Here is a 19,413-nt window from a genome sequence, read left to right on the forward strand (position 1 = left end):
AAATGAATGGGGGGTTTGAAACATATGCGTATGGCAGTGCTGTCTAAATGCCTTACCAACTAGAGAAAATTTGATGAGAAGAAAGGTGATCACAACTGCTACTTGTCATTTTTTGTGATGGATAAACGGAAAGTGTTGAACATGCGTTATTGGAATGCCCTAGATTAGCGTCTATCTGATTTTCTAGCCCATTATGTTTGAGGACAGAAAGACAATTCCATGGTAGTTTCCGTATGTGGCTGGTAGAGGTGGCGGGATTACTTGCCTGTCAAAGCTTTGACTCAGTTTTGATATTGATATGGAATATCTGGAAGGAACGTAACTCTTTTTTATGGAATGGGAAGGCATTGAATTAGGTGGATATTATTTGTAAGTCCCACGCATGGTTGCAGGAATTTAGGAAATGACATAGTCCTAAAAAGGGCAGCTAACAGACCACCCCTCAAAAATAGGAGAAACCTAGTGTGGGCTGGTTTAAATGTAACTTCGATGGCGCATGAGACGAGCTAGGTGAGTTATAGGGTATTACTGTGGTGATTCAGCTACAACTATGCATTTCAGAGGGGTCAGCTCGGCAGTTTTGGCTGAGATCATGGCTGCTCGGGCAGCAGTTCTTTTTGCTTGTAACCTGGGAGTAATGTAGTTGGAAGTGCATGGGGATGTAATGTTGGTTATCAATGTTTTGCAAAGTGACACGGCAGCTCTAAGCAATGGTACGTTTGGTAATATTTTGAATTATGCTAGTTAAATGTTGAAGTCTTTTCTGAATTGGAAGGCCACATTTGGTCGACGTGAGACGAGCAAGATTGCATATCGGCTCGTGAGATTGGGCTTAATGAGGGATACTCAAGTTTTATGGTTTGAAGAACCTTCTAATCTCTGATTTGCTTTTTGAAGATAGAATTATTATTTAATTTAGAGGTGTAGTGCATTATTTTTCCCTTGAACCAGGTTGAAATCCCTGGCAAGGTTTTTATTGAGGCCCATTGCTAGCTCCATATCCTTGTTGCTTGTACGGTTTCTTTCTCATTTATGGAATATTGTACTTCTTTCAAAAAAAATAAAAAATAAATAAATGTTGCTTCTTGCATGAAATAATTCAAATGTTTTTCCATAATTCACTTGAATATGATTGATTTCAAAATCATTTTTAATAAAAACGCTTTCAGTCATCTTAAAAACACTTCCAAATAAGCCTTTAGATATTCACTAAATTCTATTTAACCCAATTGGTCCTTCAACTTTAACCCAATTGGAGTAATGATCTCTTAACTAAAAATCTATTACCATGCAATGGTCCCTCAACTCATCAAAATGTCCAGTTATGATCATTTTTGTCAACTCCATTAGAATTTATGTCAAAATGAGTTACGTGCCGTATATGTGAGGCTAAATCAACGTTCAAATATGGAAAATCAAATAAGAAAAAATTGTATTAATGATCTCTAAACTTTAATTCAACTAGAGAAATTGTCCCTCAAGTTTAACTCAATTAGAGCAATGGTCCTTTAACTTTAACCTAATTGTAGTAATAGTCCTTCAAACGTAACTTATTTTGACATAATTTTGACATAGTTGGCGAAAAAGATCATAACGGCACATTTTGATGAGTTGAGGGACCATTGTTCAAATTTGATTAAAATTGAGGGACCATTACTACAATTTACTCAATTTTTTTTAGATTAGTAACAACTTTTCTCATTCAATAGTTTTACTTAAAATTTTAGTCCAAAATTAAAAAAATTGATTTTAAGCAAACTTTTTGGTAACTTCATAATTTTTTTTATGTAGATTATCTTAATTTATTTGTTAGACATTTTAACATAAAAATATTTAAATAATAAAAAATCATTAAACCTACCTTATTATTACACATATGCACCATATGAAAGAACATAAAAAACCCCACAACCAGTGGCGAAGCCAGAATTTCTCGGGGGGAAGGGCGAACTTAAAATAGTGCAAGGTTAAAGAAAAATGGTAACAGCTAAATCTTTTTATATAGTAATGTCTTTCATAATTAATCAATACAAACAAATTACAATTGTTGACGGCGAGGTTTCATGTCATGAAAACGTCGCATAATATGCTCATTATCAATAAAAGTAAATACATCTCTCTCAATGTAAACAAGCATGCTATCACTCAACCATTGATCTCCCATTTTGTTATGTAATGGTGTTTTCACAATCTTCATAGCAGAAAAAGCTCTTTTCATAGCACAAAATGGCGACACCCTCAATTCCCTTTGCAACGGTTACAAAAGCTAGTTGAAGTTGGTGTGCAAAACAATGAACATAAAATGCTTAAGGATACTTGTTCAAAATCTTTGTTGTAAGGCCATTTAGCTCACCTTTCATATTATTAGCTCCATCATAGCTTTGTCCCTGTAACTTGGACATACTAGCTCCACGTTTGATAAGATTATTTTCGTTTGGCTAGCCTAACCTAAGAATAATTTACGGAAGTTGGAGATCTTTTGCAGAAAGCTAAAACTTCGACGTTGTCCAAAAATTTGACTCATCCAAAGCAAGATTAAAAAGCCACTCAGACTTAGTACCACGATCTAAGTGAGAGGCCTTAAGTTTGATGAGAGTAAAACAATTATAAAAAAAAGGTCAAATCCAAGAGAAAATGTAATCACTGAATAGTATGATAAATATGTTTGCTAGTGACAATTGCTGCACTAAATTTTCCAACTCAATCATTGTATATTCACAAAGTTGAAGTACATTTGTTCTTCTAATATGATAACCAAAACTTGTTAGCCTTACATCAGTCCCGGAGTAAAAGAAGTTGATGATTTCGAATAACGTTCAAGGAGTGACAATGGCGACCATCCTCATGGATGTTCGTGCTAGTTAGACCAGCAATATTTAATCTAGCTGCTGATTCATACACATCAACCATTTCCTTCGACATGAAACCTTTTCGAGGAGACTCAATGCATCTTCTTGTAGAGAATCTGTTCCCCAAGACAAGATCTCCAACATTGGCTTTATGGCATCAGCCTCATGCAAGACGCTGGCTCCTCTTTAAGGAGAGGCTTTGACAACCAATGTCGAAAAAGTTTAAATTGCTTCGATGGCAGTTTCATACACTTCTCCCGATAACAGCCTCACCAAGTCAGGCAAAGCTTTTGCTTCCAAAAGACAGAATATGGAAGTCACACTGCAGATACCACCGTGCGTTGAGCATAGTGGAGCGTTCGATGGCTTGAAACAGGACCAGCAACCGGTGGGTTTGGAGACAGTGGTGAGCTTTGGAGACAGTGGTCCCCTCTATACATATTTTTTTTCTTTTCCCCACTTATACGAAACGGCACGGTTTCTTTTCCCCATTTATACGAAACAGCACTTGGGTGTTTTGAAAAAAAATTCAACAGAGCAGAACTGCAGCACCGGCGCTGTACCAGATGAGACGAAGAGCAGCAGCAGGAGGGGAGGGGCGGGCCAGCGCTCCAGCCTTGTTTTTCCGGCGAGGGGAGTGGCGGCCGCCACTCCTCGCCCTCACGTGGCTTCGCCACTGCCCACAACCAACCCAATTCTTAAACAGAAATACATAGATGGGTAGAAAGAAAAAAAGGAATAATTGTTTGACGATAATTGATTTTGTGTGAATGTTTGAACAAATACATTGGAATTTATAGAGTTTTTTTAGTGAATTTTGATTAAAATAAAATTTTAAACTATGTCCAATTTTGGGTTGTAGATTTTTGTTTTACCATTAGATTTGATCGTCTCAATCATTGGATTTAATGTATTTATAAATTTGATTTTTGAAGAATGGAATATAGAACGTTGGTTTAACTAACTATACAACCACGTGGGCTCTCCAATAAAAAAATAATTGCTGGTTTTTTTGCAACAACATTAGCAACTGGTTCCACAACTTGGCTCATTTTCTGGAATAAATTTGGTATAAAATAAGTTTTAACCAAAAAAATTCTTTGAGCCAAATGATTGGAGAAGTTTGAGCGAGTTTAAAACTTAAATTTGGTTTGATATGTTTTTAAAATATAATTTTTTGTTTTTAAAACAATAAATATTAAATAATTTAGCTAAATTAATCTTTTTTAAAACAAAAAATATTGTATCCAAGAACTATGCCTAAATAATTGGATTAAAAAATAAGGCGTGGTTTGGATACCAAATTATTCCAGGTGGGGGGATGATATTGCGGATCTGGGGTCGAGTGCCTTATACAGGTATATAAAAGCCCCTTCCCTTCCACACAAACTCTCTCCTCCACCATCCCCTACAATATACCACCTTACTGACTCACTGAGCTCGTCGTCTCCGGCCGCCGCAAACCGCCGGTAAGCTTCTCTCTCGTCTTCTGTTTTCTTCCCATGCGATTCAACTCGTTTCAATTTCCCCGTTTTCAGTTTATGCTTCTCGTTTTTGTTTGGCTATTTGTTTGTGATAGAATATTTGAGAAGCGTTGGATCGTTTGATGAACTGATATGTTATGGATTGTTGATAGTTTTGTTAAACGGGGTAGCTTTTAGTTTGGCAATGTCGCTAGGGTTAGTGTTTATCATGGATTGAGTTGTTTCTGTTACTGATTTCTGATTGGCAGCTAGGGTTTCCTTTTCTGTTGGGTTGCACGACGTATTTGTTTAATTTCTTTTGTGGTGTATGTATATAATGTGTACTGTGTTTTGTAATTTTTTATTATATAATCTTGGAATTTCATTTTTGTTTCTTGTTATATTTGGATATAAGTAAGCAGTGACACTTTTTCGAGTTCGCTGCGCACAGCACCCCTTCATATAGCATTGCCGAAATGGCGAACTTAGCAATGACCGGTATACTGGAGAAGGTATGTTCCTTTGAAGCTTGTGTTTCCTTGATAGACACTAATTTGTTTCTAGGAGCATGTTTGTTGGTGAAAGGAAGATGAATTCTCACCTGTTGTTTCAGCTAGCAGTACGTGTGATATGTTTTGATTTGTTTGAGTTTGTTTTGCAGATGACGGGCAAGGATAAGGATTTCAGATATATGGCTACTTCTGATTTACTGAACGAATTAAACAAAGATAGTTTTAAAGCTGATTCTGATCTGGAGATAAAGTTGACAAGTATTATTATACAGCAACTTGATGATGTTGCTGGTGATGTATCTGGATTGGCCGTGAAATGGTATGGAATTTTTGTATGATTTTACCTATTACACAAACAGAGTTGATTTTCCTCTTATCTGTTGGTTACACCATGCTTTAATTCAATTCACTGTTCACTGTTGTCATTGCTGTGCAAGTATGGTTCTGACTAGTGTTTGCAAATGATTATACAACTGTTATTGGTGGATTTTAATAAAGAATTTTACAAACTTATAAAGCTTTCTTAGTTCTTTGCTAGTAAAGTAACCTTTGCATAAGTTTTAGATATATTGTCACAGTTTGTAGGTTGATTAATAGAATGTTATGGAAGTCTCTGCAGAAGTTTCAGCCATGGATGCTTTCAAGTATCATGTCCTCAATTATCAAACTCACATCTCCAAATGGAAGTGTCCTAATAATCATAAAAAAAACTAGTCATAACCTTTCATTGACACCTTATTTTGTTTTGGCGTATACTGTTTGGATGAGTAGAATATTTGGAATAAAATTTTATGATACGGAAATGCTGCAGTTGAAGATTTATGCAACATTTAATTTGATTCTTTGTCTGTTATTTTTATGTAATACTACAGTCTCGTTCCATTAGTTAAGAAGGTCAGCGAGCCACGAGTTGTGGAGATGACAAATAAGCTTTGTGAGAAATTGCTAAAGGACAAGGATCATCGTGATATTGCAAGCATAGCTTTGAAGACTATTATTGCTGAAATTTCCACTCAGTCTCTTGCCCAGTCTATTCTTCTATCTATTTTGCCGCAGTTGGTTAAAGGAATTACTGATCCAGTGAGTTAGTAGATCTTATCCTTTTCACTTTATCATAGATATTTTTTCCCTTTTGGGTACATACTCTTTCTATTATTTAATAAGTTAAGTTCTGTCTACTAACTTGGAAATGAAGTAACTAACGAGATTGATGATTTGCACATGCATTCAACAAATTCACATCCATGGTGACCGTAGTGATGTTTGAAATTTGTAAGTAGCCACACTTTGGAATGTGTGAAGGCTGTCTAAACAATGAAAAGGTTTTATAAGTTTGCAATTTTACAATGACAAAGAATTGATGTGTGTTTATCTTGGTATTTTTATTTTGTTTTTAGCAACTTTGTTAGTAGAAGGGCAATTGGTTCTGCAGGCTGTGTGTGAACTGGAATAACAGAATGAAAATTGGGGTAATACCTGAAAGGGAAAGGAAATGAATGATTTATATCCCTTAGTTAATTGATATGTGATCTTGTTTGAATAAAGGCTCATAAACTAGTGATTAATTCAATAAAAGGGTTGTGCTATCTTTCATTTCCTCTGTTGTCATCTGTTGTCATTTGTTATTCCATTTTTGCTTTTACTATTCCTAGATGCCAACTTTTGGTGTTTATTTCTGATTTATTGTGCTGTAATCCCAGGGAATGAACCATGAGATCAAATGTGAATGTCTTGATAACTTATGTGATGTTCTTCATAAGTTTGGCAATTTAATGGCAACTGATCATGAGCTGCTATTAAGTGCTCTCTTGTCTCAGTTGAGCTACAATCAAGCCAGCGTGAGGAAGAAAACTGTGTCATGCATTGGTAAGATTCACTGGTTCTTTTGCACTCACTAAGCCCATAATACTAGTTCAAGAGGGTCATGTGGTTGATCACATCAACGTTATTTTGCTTTGCCTGAAACAAGTACAAGTTGTTTTGAAGATCTAAACACAAATAGTCTGTTTATACTTTTTTGGGTTCTTGTTATTTATTTCTGAAATCTAAAAGTTGTCCTAGATTGTAATTAATCATCTTTTCCAAAGAAACATGTACACAATACCATGTATTGAGAAACCTGTTCATTCTTGTGGAAGTTGGTGTTGGCAAGTCTATAATGAAATAGTAGATTAAACTGTACAAATTGTTTTGCCTTCAGCTTCCCTTGCATCGAGCTTGTCAGATGATCTGTTAGCAAAGGCAACCACTGAAGTTGTCCAGAAATTGAGAAATAAAGGCACAAAATCAGAAATGACTCGAACAAATATTCAGATGATTGGTGCTTTAAGGTGAGCTTTGTGGGTTTTAATGAAATGCCTTTGGTTCCATTTCCCCATTTATAGCTGGGGTAATAAAGGCTGATGTTATTCACTTTCAAGTGGGGAGTAATGTATGGCCAAAAGAAGTGGGGTAGATGACTATAACCATGGATATACAAGTATCTGATTTTAGTCATAGAGTAACTTACTTTTGGTAACTAGTTTATATCACTGTGTGCAGTCGTGCTGTTGGATATCGTTTTGGACCCCATCTTGCTGACACTGTCCCAGTGTTAATTAATTACTGCACAAGTGCATCAGAGAATGACGAGGAGCTTCGTGAATACAGCTTGCAGGTACTGTATGTTTGTTCTGTATTGTTTTTAGATTTTTCTGTTTATTTCCAGGACTATATAAAAGGTGTGTTATGTATATACCGATTTTATTATACCTATATTTATAAATTTGGTTTATGCTCATATATGCTTTTGACTGCAGGCATTAGAGAGTTTTCTGCTTAGGTGCCCCAGGGACATTTCTCCGTATTGTGATGAAATTCTTCATCTTAACTTGGAATATCTAAGTTATGACCCAAACTTCACGGATAACATGGAAGAAGATACTGATGATGAAACTCATGAGGAGGAGGAAGATGAGTATGTGTTCACTATGTTTGATGTTATAATTGATTCATAGTCACAGACCCAGAGGTATTCAATAAAATTTCTAGTTATTCTGTCTTCTTTATTATGTTATAGTGGGAGTGCGACAGAATATACAGATGATGAAGATGTCAGCTGGAAAGTTCGTAGAGCAGCAGCTAAATGCTTATCAGCATTAATTGTATCACGTCCTGAGATGCTATCAAAGCTGTATGGGGAGGTATCTTTGAAATAGCTCTTCAATTATGTTTTTTTTTTTTTTTTTTCACATGATATTATTAATATGTGGGTTTCTGCTTTTCTGCAGGCTTGTCCGAAATTAATTGACAGATTTAAAGAGAGGGAGGAAAATGTCAAGGTAAGCCAGAATGAACATCTGTTAGTTTTCCATTGAGCTTCATGGGGTTGATTATCTGATAATATTTCTCTGCAGATGGACATTTTCAATACATTCACTGAACTGTTGCAGCAAACTGGAAATGTTACAAAAGGACAAAATGACATAAATGAACAGAGGTAACTTAGTTGTACACTTGTGCGTGATCCTATTGTCAAATCACACGCAGTTTGTTTTCGTTCTTACCTCCTATCTAGCATTTTCTTAGATGAGTATGGTTTTAGAAATTTTAGATTCTTAACTAGGGAATTGATTATTATAAATGTTTTGTGTATAGTTCTCATAACTGCTTTCTTTTACTCTATGATCATCTTCCACAACTTTAGAGAGATTGCTCTGTCAGCAACTCCTTGGGATTTCTATTTCTTTTTCCCCATTGCTTGAGTTGCATGGTTTTTCTCGTTATCAAGAATACATGATGTGATATTGGCTAAATTATTGGCATATTTTGCAGTCCAAGGTGGCTACTGAAGCAAGAAGTGCCAAAGATCATCAGATCTATAAATAGGCAGCTACGTGAGAAATCTATCAAGACAAAGGTTGGAATATCTGATGCCCCTATCGGATGGGTTCATTATGGACATATTATGAACTATATAACATTGATCTATTTGCAGGTTGGTGCGTTTTCCGTTTTGAAAGAACTTGTGGTGGTCTTGCCAGATTGCCTGGCGGATCACATTGGCTCACTCATTCCCGGAATTGAAAAGGCATTAAATGTAAGTACTATTCTCTCAAACTGGAAGTTTATTCCCCATTAGTTTAATATAAGTTTCTCTAATGCTGATATTTGTTCTCTTTAATTTTCTTTCTAGGATAAGTCCTCTACCTCCAATTTGAAGATTGAAGCTCTTATATTTACAAGATTGGTCTTGGCATCGCATTATCCTTCTGTTTTCCATCCTTACATCAAGGTAAGTACAGTAATTCTTACGTTTATGCTATGCTATGAATATGCTGATATGATACAGATTTTTTTTTTATTGAAATATATTGCAGTTAATTACATTATGATAGTGAGAAATAGACCACAAGGTGCATTTTGTGTAGGTACGGTGACGGTATAATTTATAAACTGATATTATTGCAGGCTCTTTCTAGTCCTGTTTTATCTGCTGTGGGGGAGCGTTATTACAAAGTCACAGCTGAGGCATTAAGAGTGTGTGGGGAACTTGTCCGTGTGGTTCGCCCAAATATTGAGGTGAATTAATTGGCACCCTTAGGCACTTTAGGCTTGATGCATTGTCAAACCACTTTGCTTAAATTATTTGGCTTTTTTCATGTAGGGAGTTGGTTTTGACTTCAAACCTTACGTTCATCCAATATATAATGCCATAATGTCACGCTTGACAAACCAAGATCAAGATCAGGTCAGTAAAATTCCTCTTAGATTGTACTTTACGAATAATTTGTCTTAAATGGTTATGTCTGTATTGTTGCTCATGTCCATTCTTATTCAGGAGGTCAAGGAATGTGCTATATCTTGCATGGGTCTAGTTGTGTCAACATTTGGGGATAACCTTGATGTTGAGTTACCTGTATGCCTTCCTGTGCTTGTTGATCGAATGGGAAACGAGATTACTCGACTTACAGCTGTGAAGGTAATTCTGCGCATGTTCATTTTTTTTGGGCTTTCTGTTCTTGAGGCATACACACGGGACTCTCTATTTCAATGTTTATGTGTTTAGTTTTTAAGGTCTTAAGTGCTTTGGTTTCCAGGCATTTGCCGTCATTGCCGCTTCTCCGCTGAAAATAGATCTGTCCTGTGTGTTGGAGCAAGTGATTGCGGAGTTGACTGCATTCCTAAGGAAGGTGCGGTAATTTGCTTAATTTGATGTTGAATTGATACTTTGTACAAATATTTTTTCTTACATTTGTCTTAGAACCCCTCAAACATGTATGTAATTTTTTCTAACATTCTTTGCCTTTGTGGAAATCAGGCTAATCGGCCTTTAAGACAGGCAACATTGGGGACCTTGAATTCCCTAATTGTTGCTTACGGCGACAAAATTGGTTCAGCAGCTTATGAAGTTATTATTGTAGAGCTTGCTACACTGATAAGGTTCTGTTGCTGCTTCACCATTTTTTTTCATTTGTTCTTTCCATAGTATTGTCTGATCAGTAGCTGGGTGCTTTAGTTTCTGAACCCTAATTTCCTGTCAATACCCCTTTACAGTGATTCAGACTTGCATATGACGGCCCTTGCCCTGGAACTCTGCTGCACCTTGATGGCTGACAGGTCAAGCCCAGTTGTTGGTTTGGCTGTTAGAAGCAAAGTTCTTCCGCAAGCACTAACATTAATTAGAAGCTCATTGCTGCAGGGGCAAGCCCTTTCGGTAAAAAATTTCTATCTAGCGGGTGTTTTGTTATGATATTGAAACATTGCACATGTTTGAGAACATACTTTGTTGAATAATGCAGGCTTTGCAAAACTTTTTTGCTTCCTTGGTGTATTCTGCAAATACAAGTTTTGATGCCTTGCTAGACTCTCTTCTTTTGAGTGCTAAACCATCTCCTCAGTTGGGTGGGGTTGCAAAGCAAGCTTTGTATTCAATAGCTCAATGTGTGGCCGTCCTTTGCCTTGCTGCTGGTGACAAGCAATGTTCATCTACCGTGAAAATGCTCACTGAAATTCTCAAAGATGACAGCACTACAAATTCAGTAAGTCGTCGTGTTCGGAAAAAAGATGAAATCAACTCAATTATGGTTATATTCACAGATGACAGTGATTTGGTGGTGTACGCAAACTGTCATTGTAAAGTTGGGGTAGTCTAATAGATTTTTGATAAGTTATTATTATTTGGTCATCTTTAAAGGTGGCAATGGTTTGGTGATTGATTGTAGAGATTATTATAAATATTTAGGTGGTTTGGGGTAGAATGATGGGATTTAGTGGATTTATTAGTATTATTTATTGCTATAAACTATTTTTGAGCCCAGTATAATTGCTTTCTTTTTATTATGATATAGGCTAAGCAGCACCTTGCTTTGCTGTGTCTCGGGGAGATTGGGAGGCGGAAAAATCTAGGCTCCCACGACCATATAGAGAATATTGTCATTGAGTCCTTTCAATCTCCTTTCGAAGAGATTAAATCTGCAGCCTCCTATGCTCTTGGCAATATTGCTGTTGGTAACCTACTCAAGTATTTGCCTTTTATATTGGACCAGATTGACAATCAGCAGAAAAAACAGTACCTCTTGCTTCATTCTCTGAAGGAGGTGCATTCTTCTGAACTTTAAGAGGCTGATTTTGTTACCTGTATTGTCTGTTTTGTCATATTTAAGTTTGTATTCATCCATTTTCCAGGTCATAGTAAGGCAATCTGTAGATAAAGCAGAGTTTCCAGATTCCAGTGTTGAGAAGATACTTAATTTACTTTTTAATTACTGTGAAAGCGAGGAAGAGGGTGTTCGCAACGTTGTAGCTGAGTGTCTTGGTAAAATAGCACTTATTGAACCCACAAAACTTGTTCCTGCACTGAAGGTATTTTATCAAATGACCCTGTGCCTTCTGCCTAAGCTTTGTTATTAAAATATTTGATGGGTTACACTTTCATATCTGTGTTTTCTAATCCTAAGTTTCTATAGGTACGAACAACCAGTCCAGCTGCTTTCACAAGAGCTACTGTTGTCATTGCAGTTAAATATTCGATAGTTGAGAGGCCGGAGAGGATAGATGAGATATTGTATCCTGAAATTGCATCATTCCTGATGCTTATTAAGGATCATGACCGGGTTAGTCTTAGATTTCTGATGCTTGATAAACTAAATAAAGTGCTTTGGGTTTTAAACCATCTTTCAGTTTTTCGTTTCCCTTGATTGTTTCTGTTTTTCAATATTGTGTTAGCTGTTATGTTCTCGGTTGGTTTGGACTTTTAGATTTTTTGGTGACTGATGTGGTATGGTCTAATGCAGCATGTGAGGCGTGCGGCTGTGTTGGTTTTAAGTACATTTGCCCACAATAAGCCAAATCTGATCAAGGGGCTCCTGCCAGAGTTGTTGCCGCTTCTTTATGATCAAACTGTAATCAAGGTTGGTTGACTGTTCTGAACTTATCCCTCTGTTATGTGGTTGCTAGACTGCCTTTGCAGAATAGAGGACATTCATGCTATTACTATTCTTCTAAAAAAAAAATGCTATTACTACATTTATAGCATTATTATCTGTCTTACGTAGAAGTCCGAGTTACAGCTGTCACTGGATTTGTATCAGTTGATCTTGAATGCTCCATATTATATGCAACACCGCCATCTATCATTCATTCATTTGTTTTACTTAGCCATGGGTTGATCTCTTATTTAGCTTGAAAATCCTGGATGCAGAAAGAATTGATCAGGACAGTTGATCTCGGCCCTTTTAAGCACATTGTAGATGATGGACTTGAGTTAAGGAAGGCTGCATTTGAATGTGTGGACACATTGCTGGATAGTTGTCTTGATCAAGTGAACCCTTCGTCTTTTATTGTTCCTTATCTTAGATCTGGTCTGGATGGTGAGTTTCGTTTTTGTTCATGCATATTTGAAGATGGATGGTTAGCAGGTGGTGCTTATTAAATTTATTACCTTGTAAACTGAATTGGATTCAATTTTCCAGATCATTATGATGTTAAGATGCCTTGCCATCTTATCCTCTCAAAGCTTGCCGACAAGTGTCCATCTGCTGTACTGGCAGGTCAGTTAATTTACTGATTTTTCTTTCCTAAGATTCAGAAGTTACGGCGTTAATTTGCAATCTAAAATTTTCTATCCTTCAGTGCTGGACTCGTTGGTGGATCCTCTCCAAAAAACTATCAACTTTAAGCCAAAGCAAGATGCTGTCAAGCAAGAAGTAGACCGCAATGAAGACATGATTCGCAGCGCTCTGAGAGCTATTGCATCCTTGCATCGTATAAGGTTTTGCCCCTGCTTTATATCCTAGCCCCCCTGTACATTCTGCACAAAATTCATGTTTCTTCTCCTTCTCCTTTCCGTACAGTATTTTGCTTTCCTTGCTCTGTGTGCATGGCATTCGTTTTGACATTGAATGAACCGTCTAATCCTTTGTTATACGTTGTTATCCTGCAGCGGTGGAGATTGCAGCCTTAAGTTCAAGAACCTTATGAATGAAATTTTAAAATCTCAAACGCTCGGTGACAAGTATGTTTCTATCCGAAATGAATGACCTGCCTGTCTTGTTGTAGTCCACAACGAATGAAAGAAAGGAGATTACATCTCTCTTGTTATCGGACATCTGCGGGCTTAAGAAGCTTTTCTGCGGCAGAACACAAGAAACAGATGGAGGCCATATGAACATGTTCTCTTATCGTAGAAACGCCGGTTATGGTTCTTGTATAGGTTTGAAGTAATTGCGTGGTTTTTAGCTTGTGCAACCGTATTTTTGTTGCGCGATCTCAGGATCAGTACCGTCCCCTCCCGAACTCTTCTATTCACCTGGTTAGGATCAAAATCGCCGAATTTTGTTTTCCGGTATGTTGGAGGAAGCAAGTTTACTACAGAAAACGCATGTATTGGTGTGGAATCTCTAAATTGTTATTGGAAGTTAAAATTTTCAAATTTATGTTACAATTCACTTATTTTGATGATAAGTAAACTTACGGTTAACAAAATATGGTTTAAATTGTTGGTCTCTCTAGCATTAACTCATGTTTAATTGTGTTCGTGGTGTGTCACGCTAAGCAGCCCGGCCCCAAGTTGCATGGTTAACATATGCTCTTGTTTGAAGCCGTTTTCGTATACCCATATAAGAACGGAGGTGCCGTCTCTAGACGTATTAATCTTAGAAAAACTAACAAAAAGAGTTTGAAAATTTAGAATTTTAACGAAAATAATAAAAAGGTGTTGTAAGCGAATAGTACCATGATTGAGTTTTTAAAGTAAAAATGTGGTTTTTCGTTAAAGTGAATCGTACCGAGAGCTTTTGCGTTAAAGTTCCCGTTAATCTTCTATTGGAATGAGAATTGATATAGCACACATTTTATTAGGTTCTCACACATTTATGTTTAATCATGACCGTTGTTTTTGTTTAATTTATTCAATTCGACGATGTCCTAAAATAAATATGTAGCAAACATCTGTTGGACATAGTATGCCATTACGACTGTATCTTGGTGGTTGCAATAATCTACAAGAAGCCAAAGCAAAATGCTTTCACACAAGAAGTAGACTACAACGAAGAGAGAAGCTCATATTTAATAAGGGTACTAAAAGCAAGACATTTGTAGCTTTAGTCCATTCGTTTTCGTTCGAGGTCTTATATTTATTTCTCCGAAGGTAATCCAAGTTCTCTCTCATTTCATCTTAACCATAAACAATAACCTAAGTCGACACTTTATTGCACCAAATGAACCAAATAAAAGGGAAAAACTCATCATCATAATTGGTTGAAATCCGCAAACTGGTTTTCTATGCCTTGGGTGTTGAAGAGTACAAAAAATCTTACATCGAAAAATCCACAAAACTTTTTATGACACTTAATTCTTTTGTGATAAAACTCTCGTTTTCGTACAATTTAGATAGTGAGAAGATTTAGGCCTGATTTGGTACTGAGGTGATTCTGAAAAAAGTGAGTATAAAAAAAAAGTTGTATGTTTGGTAAACATTCAGCTTCAGCTTTTTTTTCACAGTTTTTTGTGAAAAAAGCCAAAAACACAAAGCTGCAAAACCCAACTTTGAAAAATCGGTTTTTTTTTTTTCACATATGTTTTACATAAAAGTTTACCAAACACTATAATACTATTTTTTTTCAAAAGCACTTTTACAAAAAAGTTTACCAAACACGCTGCTGCTTTATTTCATAGCTGCTTAGTCTCACAGCACAGCAGAAACAATTTTTTTTCAAAGCACAACAATACCAAACCAATCCTTAATTCTCACGCAATTTCAATGAAATTAGTAGTCAATTGTGGCCCGTTTCTTTAAAAGGAACTTTAACGAAAAGCTCTGGTATTGTTCACTTTAACGAAAAATCACATTTTTACACTAAAAAGTCAATCCTGATACTGTTCACTTTACCCTTTATTTTGTCCTTATTGCTAAAATTCAAAAATTTCAAACCATTTTCATTAGTTTTCCTTAACCAATGATATTAGATGATCTCATTGTCAAACTAACATCTTGAAGGACCACAAGTGCATCAAAATTGTAACACATCCGCATACATGTGCACGTGAAGCCCTTGCAACGATTGGGCAAAACGAAAATGGCACGTGACAGAGTCCTGTTTTAGTATGAAGAAGATGAAACGATTGGTCATCTTTCTTGCTTCCCATGTGACCATATCCCTAAATAGAACTACTCAAAGTAATTAAACGATTGGGAAGAGTGTCACAGTTTTCACCCACCCTGGTTCCCTACCTTCCTCGGAAACTGCTAAAATTGTACACAACTAGCACTCCATGGGGATGATGAGGTTTCCTATTTAATCAACTCTTTTGTTTACTTGGGTTACTACTTTTGTCATACGAACTAGTTCTAAATCCTTATATTAAGATTTTAGAGAAAGACGGCACGCTATTGATCCCAACAACACGCTACTGATCTCAACGACACGCTACTAATCTCAACGACACGCTACTAATCTTAACGACTGTCTGTCCTCAACTTAAGGTAGGGAATTTTACGCAAAATAGTATGTATTGTACTTTGTTTTGTTAGGTTTCCGACGTGATACGGTCTTTTAATGCACAGGCACAGGTAGCATTCATGGAGGAACTGTATAGGACAGTTGGAGCGGGCAGATCAGTCTCCTTTAAAACCCAGCAATACCAATCAACTAACACAGTGAGTTTATTGGCTTGAAAAGAGAATTAAAAAAAGGACGATCACAAGCTAATAAGGCTCTCTGTTTTGCGAGAATCGGGGTGAAAATTTGAGTTTATTTCAACTTAATTAATCTTTTTTCTGTTGCTAATTATTTGGTGTGCAATGTACGTGGAGATTCCACACAGCCCAATTCATGCCATGGAGTTTCTCTGTCGCTCGTGGAGTTCGTCTGCCTATAACTTTCAACAGATGTTCACATCAACTGTAAGAAGCTATACCGCTTTAATAAATCAATCGAATCAACAGACATCGTTCGCTTATGTGATTTTTACATTTTTTCCTCTGCATTCGTCTCTTAATTCTCATTTGATTTATTTAATCCGGGAAACGAGGGAGGAGTACAGGGGAAGAAAATGAGAATGCAAACATCACTTCTAGGCGGAACGCGAAGTTGGCTATACTCTAGTGTATTTTACCAAGATGATTGCTTAATTTGCAGGACGTGTCTCCTTCACATGACGACTGGAGTTCAGAGAAACAAGACGAAAAGCTGGACGATAAGTTTAGCTCAGGGGAATCCGAAGATACAAAACTGGCGATAGAAGAAGTTATAAATGAGTTTCCACTTCAGAGAAGAAGCAGTATGTTCAGCAGGGGATCATGGTGGGGAAGCAAATCTTTAACCAGCTTACTTAGACAGCAGAGACTGAAGAAGAAAGAAGATATCCGGCTTCACACAGCTAGCGTTCACGCAGCGCTCTCTGTCACAAGCTTGGCTGCTGCGATTGCCAGTGTTGCAGCTTCCAAGAGCGGCATAGAATCAGTAGAAGTCGGTGAAGATGGCAACCCCATCATCATAGGCAACATTGTTGCTTCTGCGGCAGCTCTGGTTACTGCAGTATGTGCCGAAGCTGCAGAGTCGTTGGGTGCGCACACCACTCATGTTTCTTCTGCCATCAACTCAGGCTTGGCTATCCAGACCACCGGCGACATGATCACACTCACAGCTGCTGCTGCAACAAGTAATTCCCAATCCATCGAATGTTTCCTTCGCCAGAATCTGCATAAAAACATGGGTTTAACTTGACGAAATGATCCCTCGCAGGTTTAAGAGGAGCTGCAGCACTCAAAGCAAGAGCCATCCCGGATGCCTACTTTCCAAAAAACCGAAATTTGCTGGAAGTAAAAGCTGAACTATCAGTTGTCACTCCTTCTGGTAAGAATATACGGGACACATTTTTCAACCCCGTTGCTGTTATAAGAACAAAAAGAAGATAAATTCTTGTTTGCTGAAGCAGGAAGCAGAAGATACGGGTTGGCGGCCATATACTCGAAGCACAGTCAGCTCATTCTGAGCATCCAAAAGAAGCATCTGGGATTCTTAGCAACAAGAAAGGAGTGTAAGATCAAAGGCTTCTGATTTTCGTTTCGTTTCGTTTTGTTTACAGTGAACTTACAGTTTCCTTACGATATTTCCAGATAAGATTTTGCGTGTGATGGAGGGATACCAGGAAGCTCAGGGTCACGGCAACTTTTCGATCTGCCTAAGGAGCAACAATGGAGATATCAAGCTCTTGTTTAAAGATGAAAACCAAACATTGGCCTGGACATCAAGCATTTCTAATCTCTTACAGATGCATAGTTGATGTTTGGCAAACCTGTAAAGGCTACAGTTTCTAATATTCAAACTCATCCCTTAACGACGGTGTTTCTTGCACACTGTCATTTGTATTGTTCTGAAGACCGTTCCATGGAACGAGACATTCTCCACAATAACAAGAAACTGCAACGAGTGCAGTTGCTTTGAGTTTCCGATATACAGCGAGATATCTTGCAAAATAACAGGACAATTTGTCTGTTCTCTAGATTAAAGCTACCAGAAGCACCAAAAAGGCCACGTTTTTTGTTTTCTCAACATTCCTAGTAGAGAAAAAGATGTATACATTGGCATGAATGCACAGTTCTTACAAGACATTCAAAAACACACGAGGCACAATTTACACACACACGAAAGCAAAGAACAAGACTTTATATCGAAATAAATGGAAAGTAAAAACTCTTACGCTTTTCTCATTACTCTATGTATGTAATCTAAAAGTCCACCATGCGCGATCATCCCCCACATCTCGAGTTTCTCTTCATTTCTCCTCAAATTCAACATCAATAATCTCCGGCTCTGACTTTGACGAAGAAGGGCCTCCTCTACCGTCTCTTGAAGAGAAGTCAGATTTTGGCTGCCACACGGTGTTTCCACAGCTTCCACAACGGATTACTTGGTTCTTGTAACCAACAAATTGCCTCTTACAAGCCGGACAAGCGCCCTGTCCAAATTTCGCACAACAAACACATTTAGCCATTCGGATAGCCATCCGATCCGATTGATTGCGTTACAACGTTAAAATTACCATACAACTCACTCGATTTAGTTGCAGACTAGCAGATCACTAACATTAACAAAAACATGCCACCATTAATACCTTAATAACAAGGTTGTTGGCGGCTCCTATGAGAAGAGGAGCGGCAAATGGAAGCACCCACGTAGCGAAAAACAATATCCGAAAAAGCCATCCGGATAATGCAAACCACAGGAAGAAAATGGTCTTCAAAATCATTCAAAAACATGAAACGAAAACGCGAATTAGTCGAAGACTAAATGATCAACAAGAAAGACAGAACCTTTACATAATTTCGGAATGTAAGCTCATACGCTTACCGCAAAGCTTCTTCCCAACGGGGTCTCCAAGGAGTCAGAAAGCTGCTTCCTGTACTGCAAGGTTGCCAAACACCAACGAAACCAGAAAATTCAGCAAACGTAACGACATGCGCATACATGTATACCGAAAGAAAAAGAGTAAGAGCGGGAGAAGAACAAACCCTAGGCCAATTTCTGCTGAAATCCATGCTAAAAGCGCGCCAGCGCGTGCCAATCTCGAGTTCCCTATCCATTTCTCTAGCGCGAGCGGCGGCTGAGCGAGCGATTGTGTCGAAGCGGCGGGAGAGGGCGTACTGACGGTCGAGGCGTTCGGCGGTCTTCTTCGCCTCGAAAAGGAACCGCTCGAATCCGTCGTTGGCGCTCCGCCACGCGTCCTTCGCGAAGCTTCCGATGTCGCTACGCTGGAACGCCTGGATGTTCGGCACCTGGCAGTGGCGGGGGCCTCTTCCGCCTATGGGCCTTCTCGCCCTCCACGGAAGCGGTACCGCTGCTTGCGGGCACCGAAGCGTTGTCGCCATTAGAGATGAGAGAGAGAGGGAGAGAGGAGAACTCCAGCTGGACTGATACTGATAGAGAGAGCACTTCAACTACGGAGTTAACGACATGTCGTTTGTGATAACAAGCAACAAAACGCACGACGTGTCATTTATATCTTTCTCTTCCTCTTCGCGTACTTAAGGTCATCTCCAACCAACTCAATCAAAGGTTTAAAAATAGATCGGAATGACATGAAAATCATCTTCAATTGAGGATTAGG

At 37.9% G+C, this 19,413-nt stretch overlaps 3 protein-coding genes and 1 long non-coding RNA gene across 6 annotated transcripts; 2 read left to right on the forward strand and 2 right to left on the reverse strand.

Moving 5' to 3' along the window:
• Positions 1-4,138: 4,138 nt before the first annotated feature.
• On the forward strand, positions 4,139-13,788 carry LOC103410402 (cullin-associated NEDD8-dissociated protein 1-like). Of its 3 annotated transcripts, none has more exons than XM_017325542.3 (29): positions 4,139-4,318; positions 4,728-4,824; positions 4,974-5,143; positions 5,697-5,904; positions 6,525-6,690; positions 7,025-7,154; positions 7,366-7,480; positions 7,623-7,780; positions 7,883-8,006; positions 8,094-8,144; positions 8,220-8,302; positions 8,638-8,722; positions 8,801-8,902; positions 8,999-9,097; positions 9,274-9,384; positions 9,470-9,553; positions 9,644-9,784; positions 9,903-9,995; positions 10,124-10,245; positions 10,360-10,519; positions 10,605-10,844; positions 11,154-11,402; positions 11,491-11,667; positions 11,772-11,918; positions 12,099-12,215; positions 12,506-12,674; positions 12,777-12,854; positions 12,937-13,075; positions 13,247-13,788. In XM_017325542.3, the coding sequence occupies exons 2-29, from the start codon at positions 4,789-4,791 to the stop codon at positions 13,341-13,343; spliced, it is 3,651 nt and encodes a 1,216-aa protein (XP_017181031.1). In that variant the 5' UTR covers positions 4,139-4,318; positions 4,728-4,788; the 3' UTR covers positions 13,344-13,788. The 3 variants fall into 3 exon arrangements, with proteins under 3 accessions (XP_017181031.1, XP_028962087.1, XP_028962088.1); XM_029106254.2 differs by having other exon boundaries at positions 4,144-4,318; positions 4,735-4,824; XM_029106255.2 differs by having other exon boundaries at positions 4,156-4,318; positions 4,732-4,824.
• A 1,842-nt stretch (positions 13,789-15,630) lies between these two features.
• On the forward strand, positions 15,631-17,750 carry LOC103410339 (VAN3-binding protein-like). Its single transcript, XM_008349056.4, has 7 exons — positions 15,631-15,787; positions 15,869-15,961; positions 16,118-16,207; positions 16,443-16,965; positions 17,049-17,159; positions 17,242-17,343; positions 17,423-17,750. The coding sequence occupies exons 2-7, from the start codon at positions 15,884-15,886 to the stop codon at positions 17,587-17,589; spliced, it is 1,071 nt and encodes a 356-aa protein (XP_008347278.1). The 5' UTR covers positions 15,631-15,787; positions 15,869-15,883; the 3' UTR covers positions 17,590-17,750.
• On the reverse strand, positions 16,207-17,484 carry LOC139197627 (uncharacterized). Its single transcript, XR_011583193.1, has 2 exons — positions 17,401-17,484; positions 16,207-17,323 (listed from the first exon to the last, which is right to left on the reverse strand). It is a non-coding gene; the product is annotated as an uncharacterized lncRNA (long non-coding RNA).
• A 117-nt stretch (positions 17,751-17,867) lies between the features above and the next one.
• Positions 17,868-19,381, reverse strand: LOC103410340 (uncharacterized). The gene is made up of 4 exons (XM_008349058.4): positions 18,818-19,381; positions 18,657-18,710; positions 18,421-18,543; positions 17,868-18,264 (listed from the first exon to the last, which is right to left on the reverse strand). The coding sequence occupies exons 1-4, from the start codon at positions 19,172-19,174 to the stop codon at positions 18,082-18,084; spliced, it is 717 nt and encodes a 238-aa protein (XP_008347280.1). The 5' UTR covers positions 19,175-19,381; the 3' UTR covers positions 17,868-18,081.
• Positions 19,382-19,413: the final 32 nt, after the last annotated feature.

The sequence above is a fragment of the Malus domestica genome, chromosome 07, assembly GCF_042453785.1.
Source record: "Malus domestica chromosome 07, GDT2T_hap1".
In the NCBI taxonomy this organism is placed as follows: domain Eukaryota; kingdom Viridiplantae; phylum Streptophyta; class Magnoliopsida; order Rosales; family Rosaceae; genus Malus; species Malus domestica.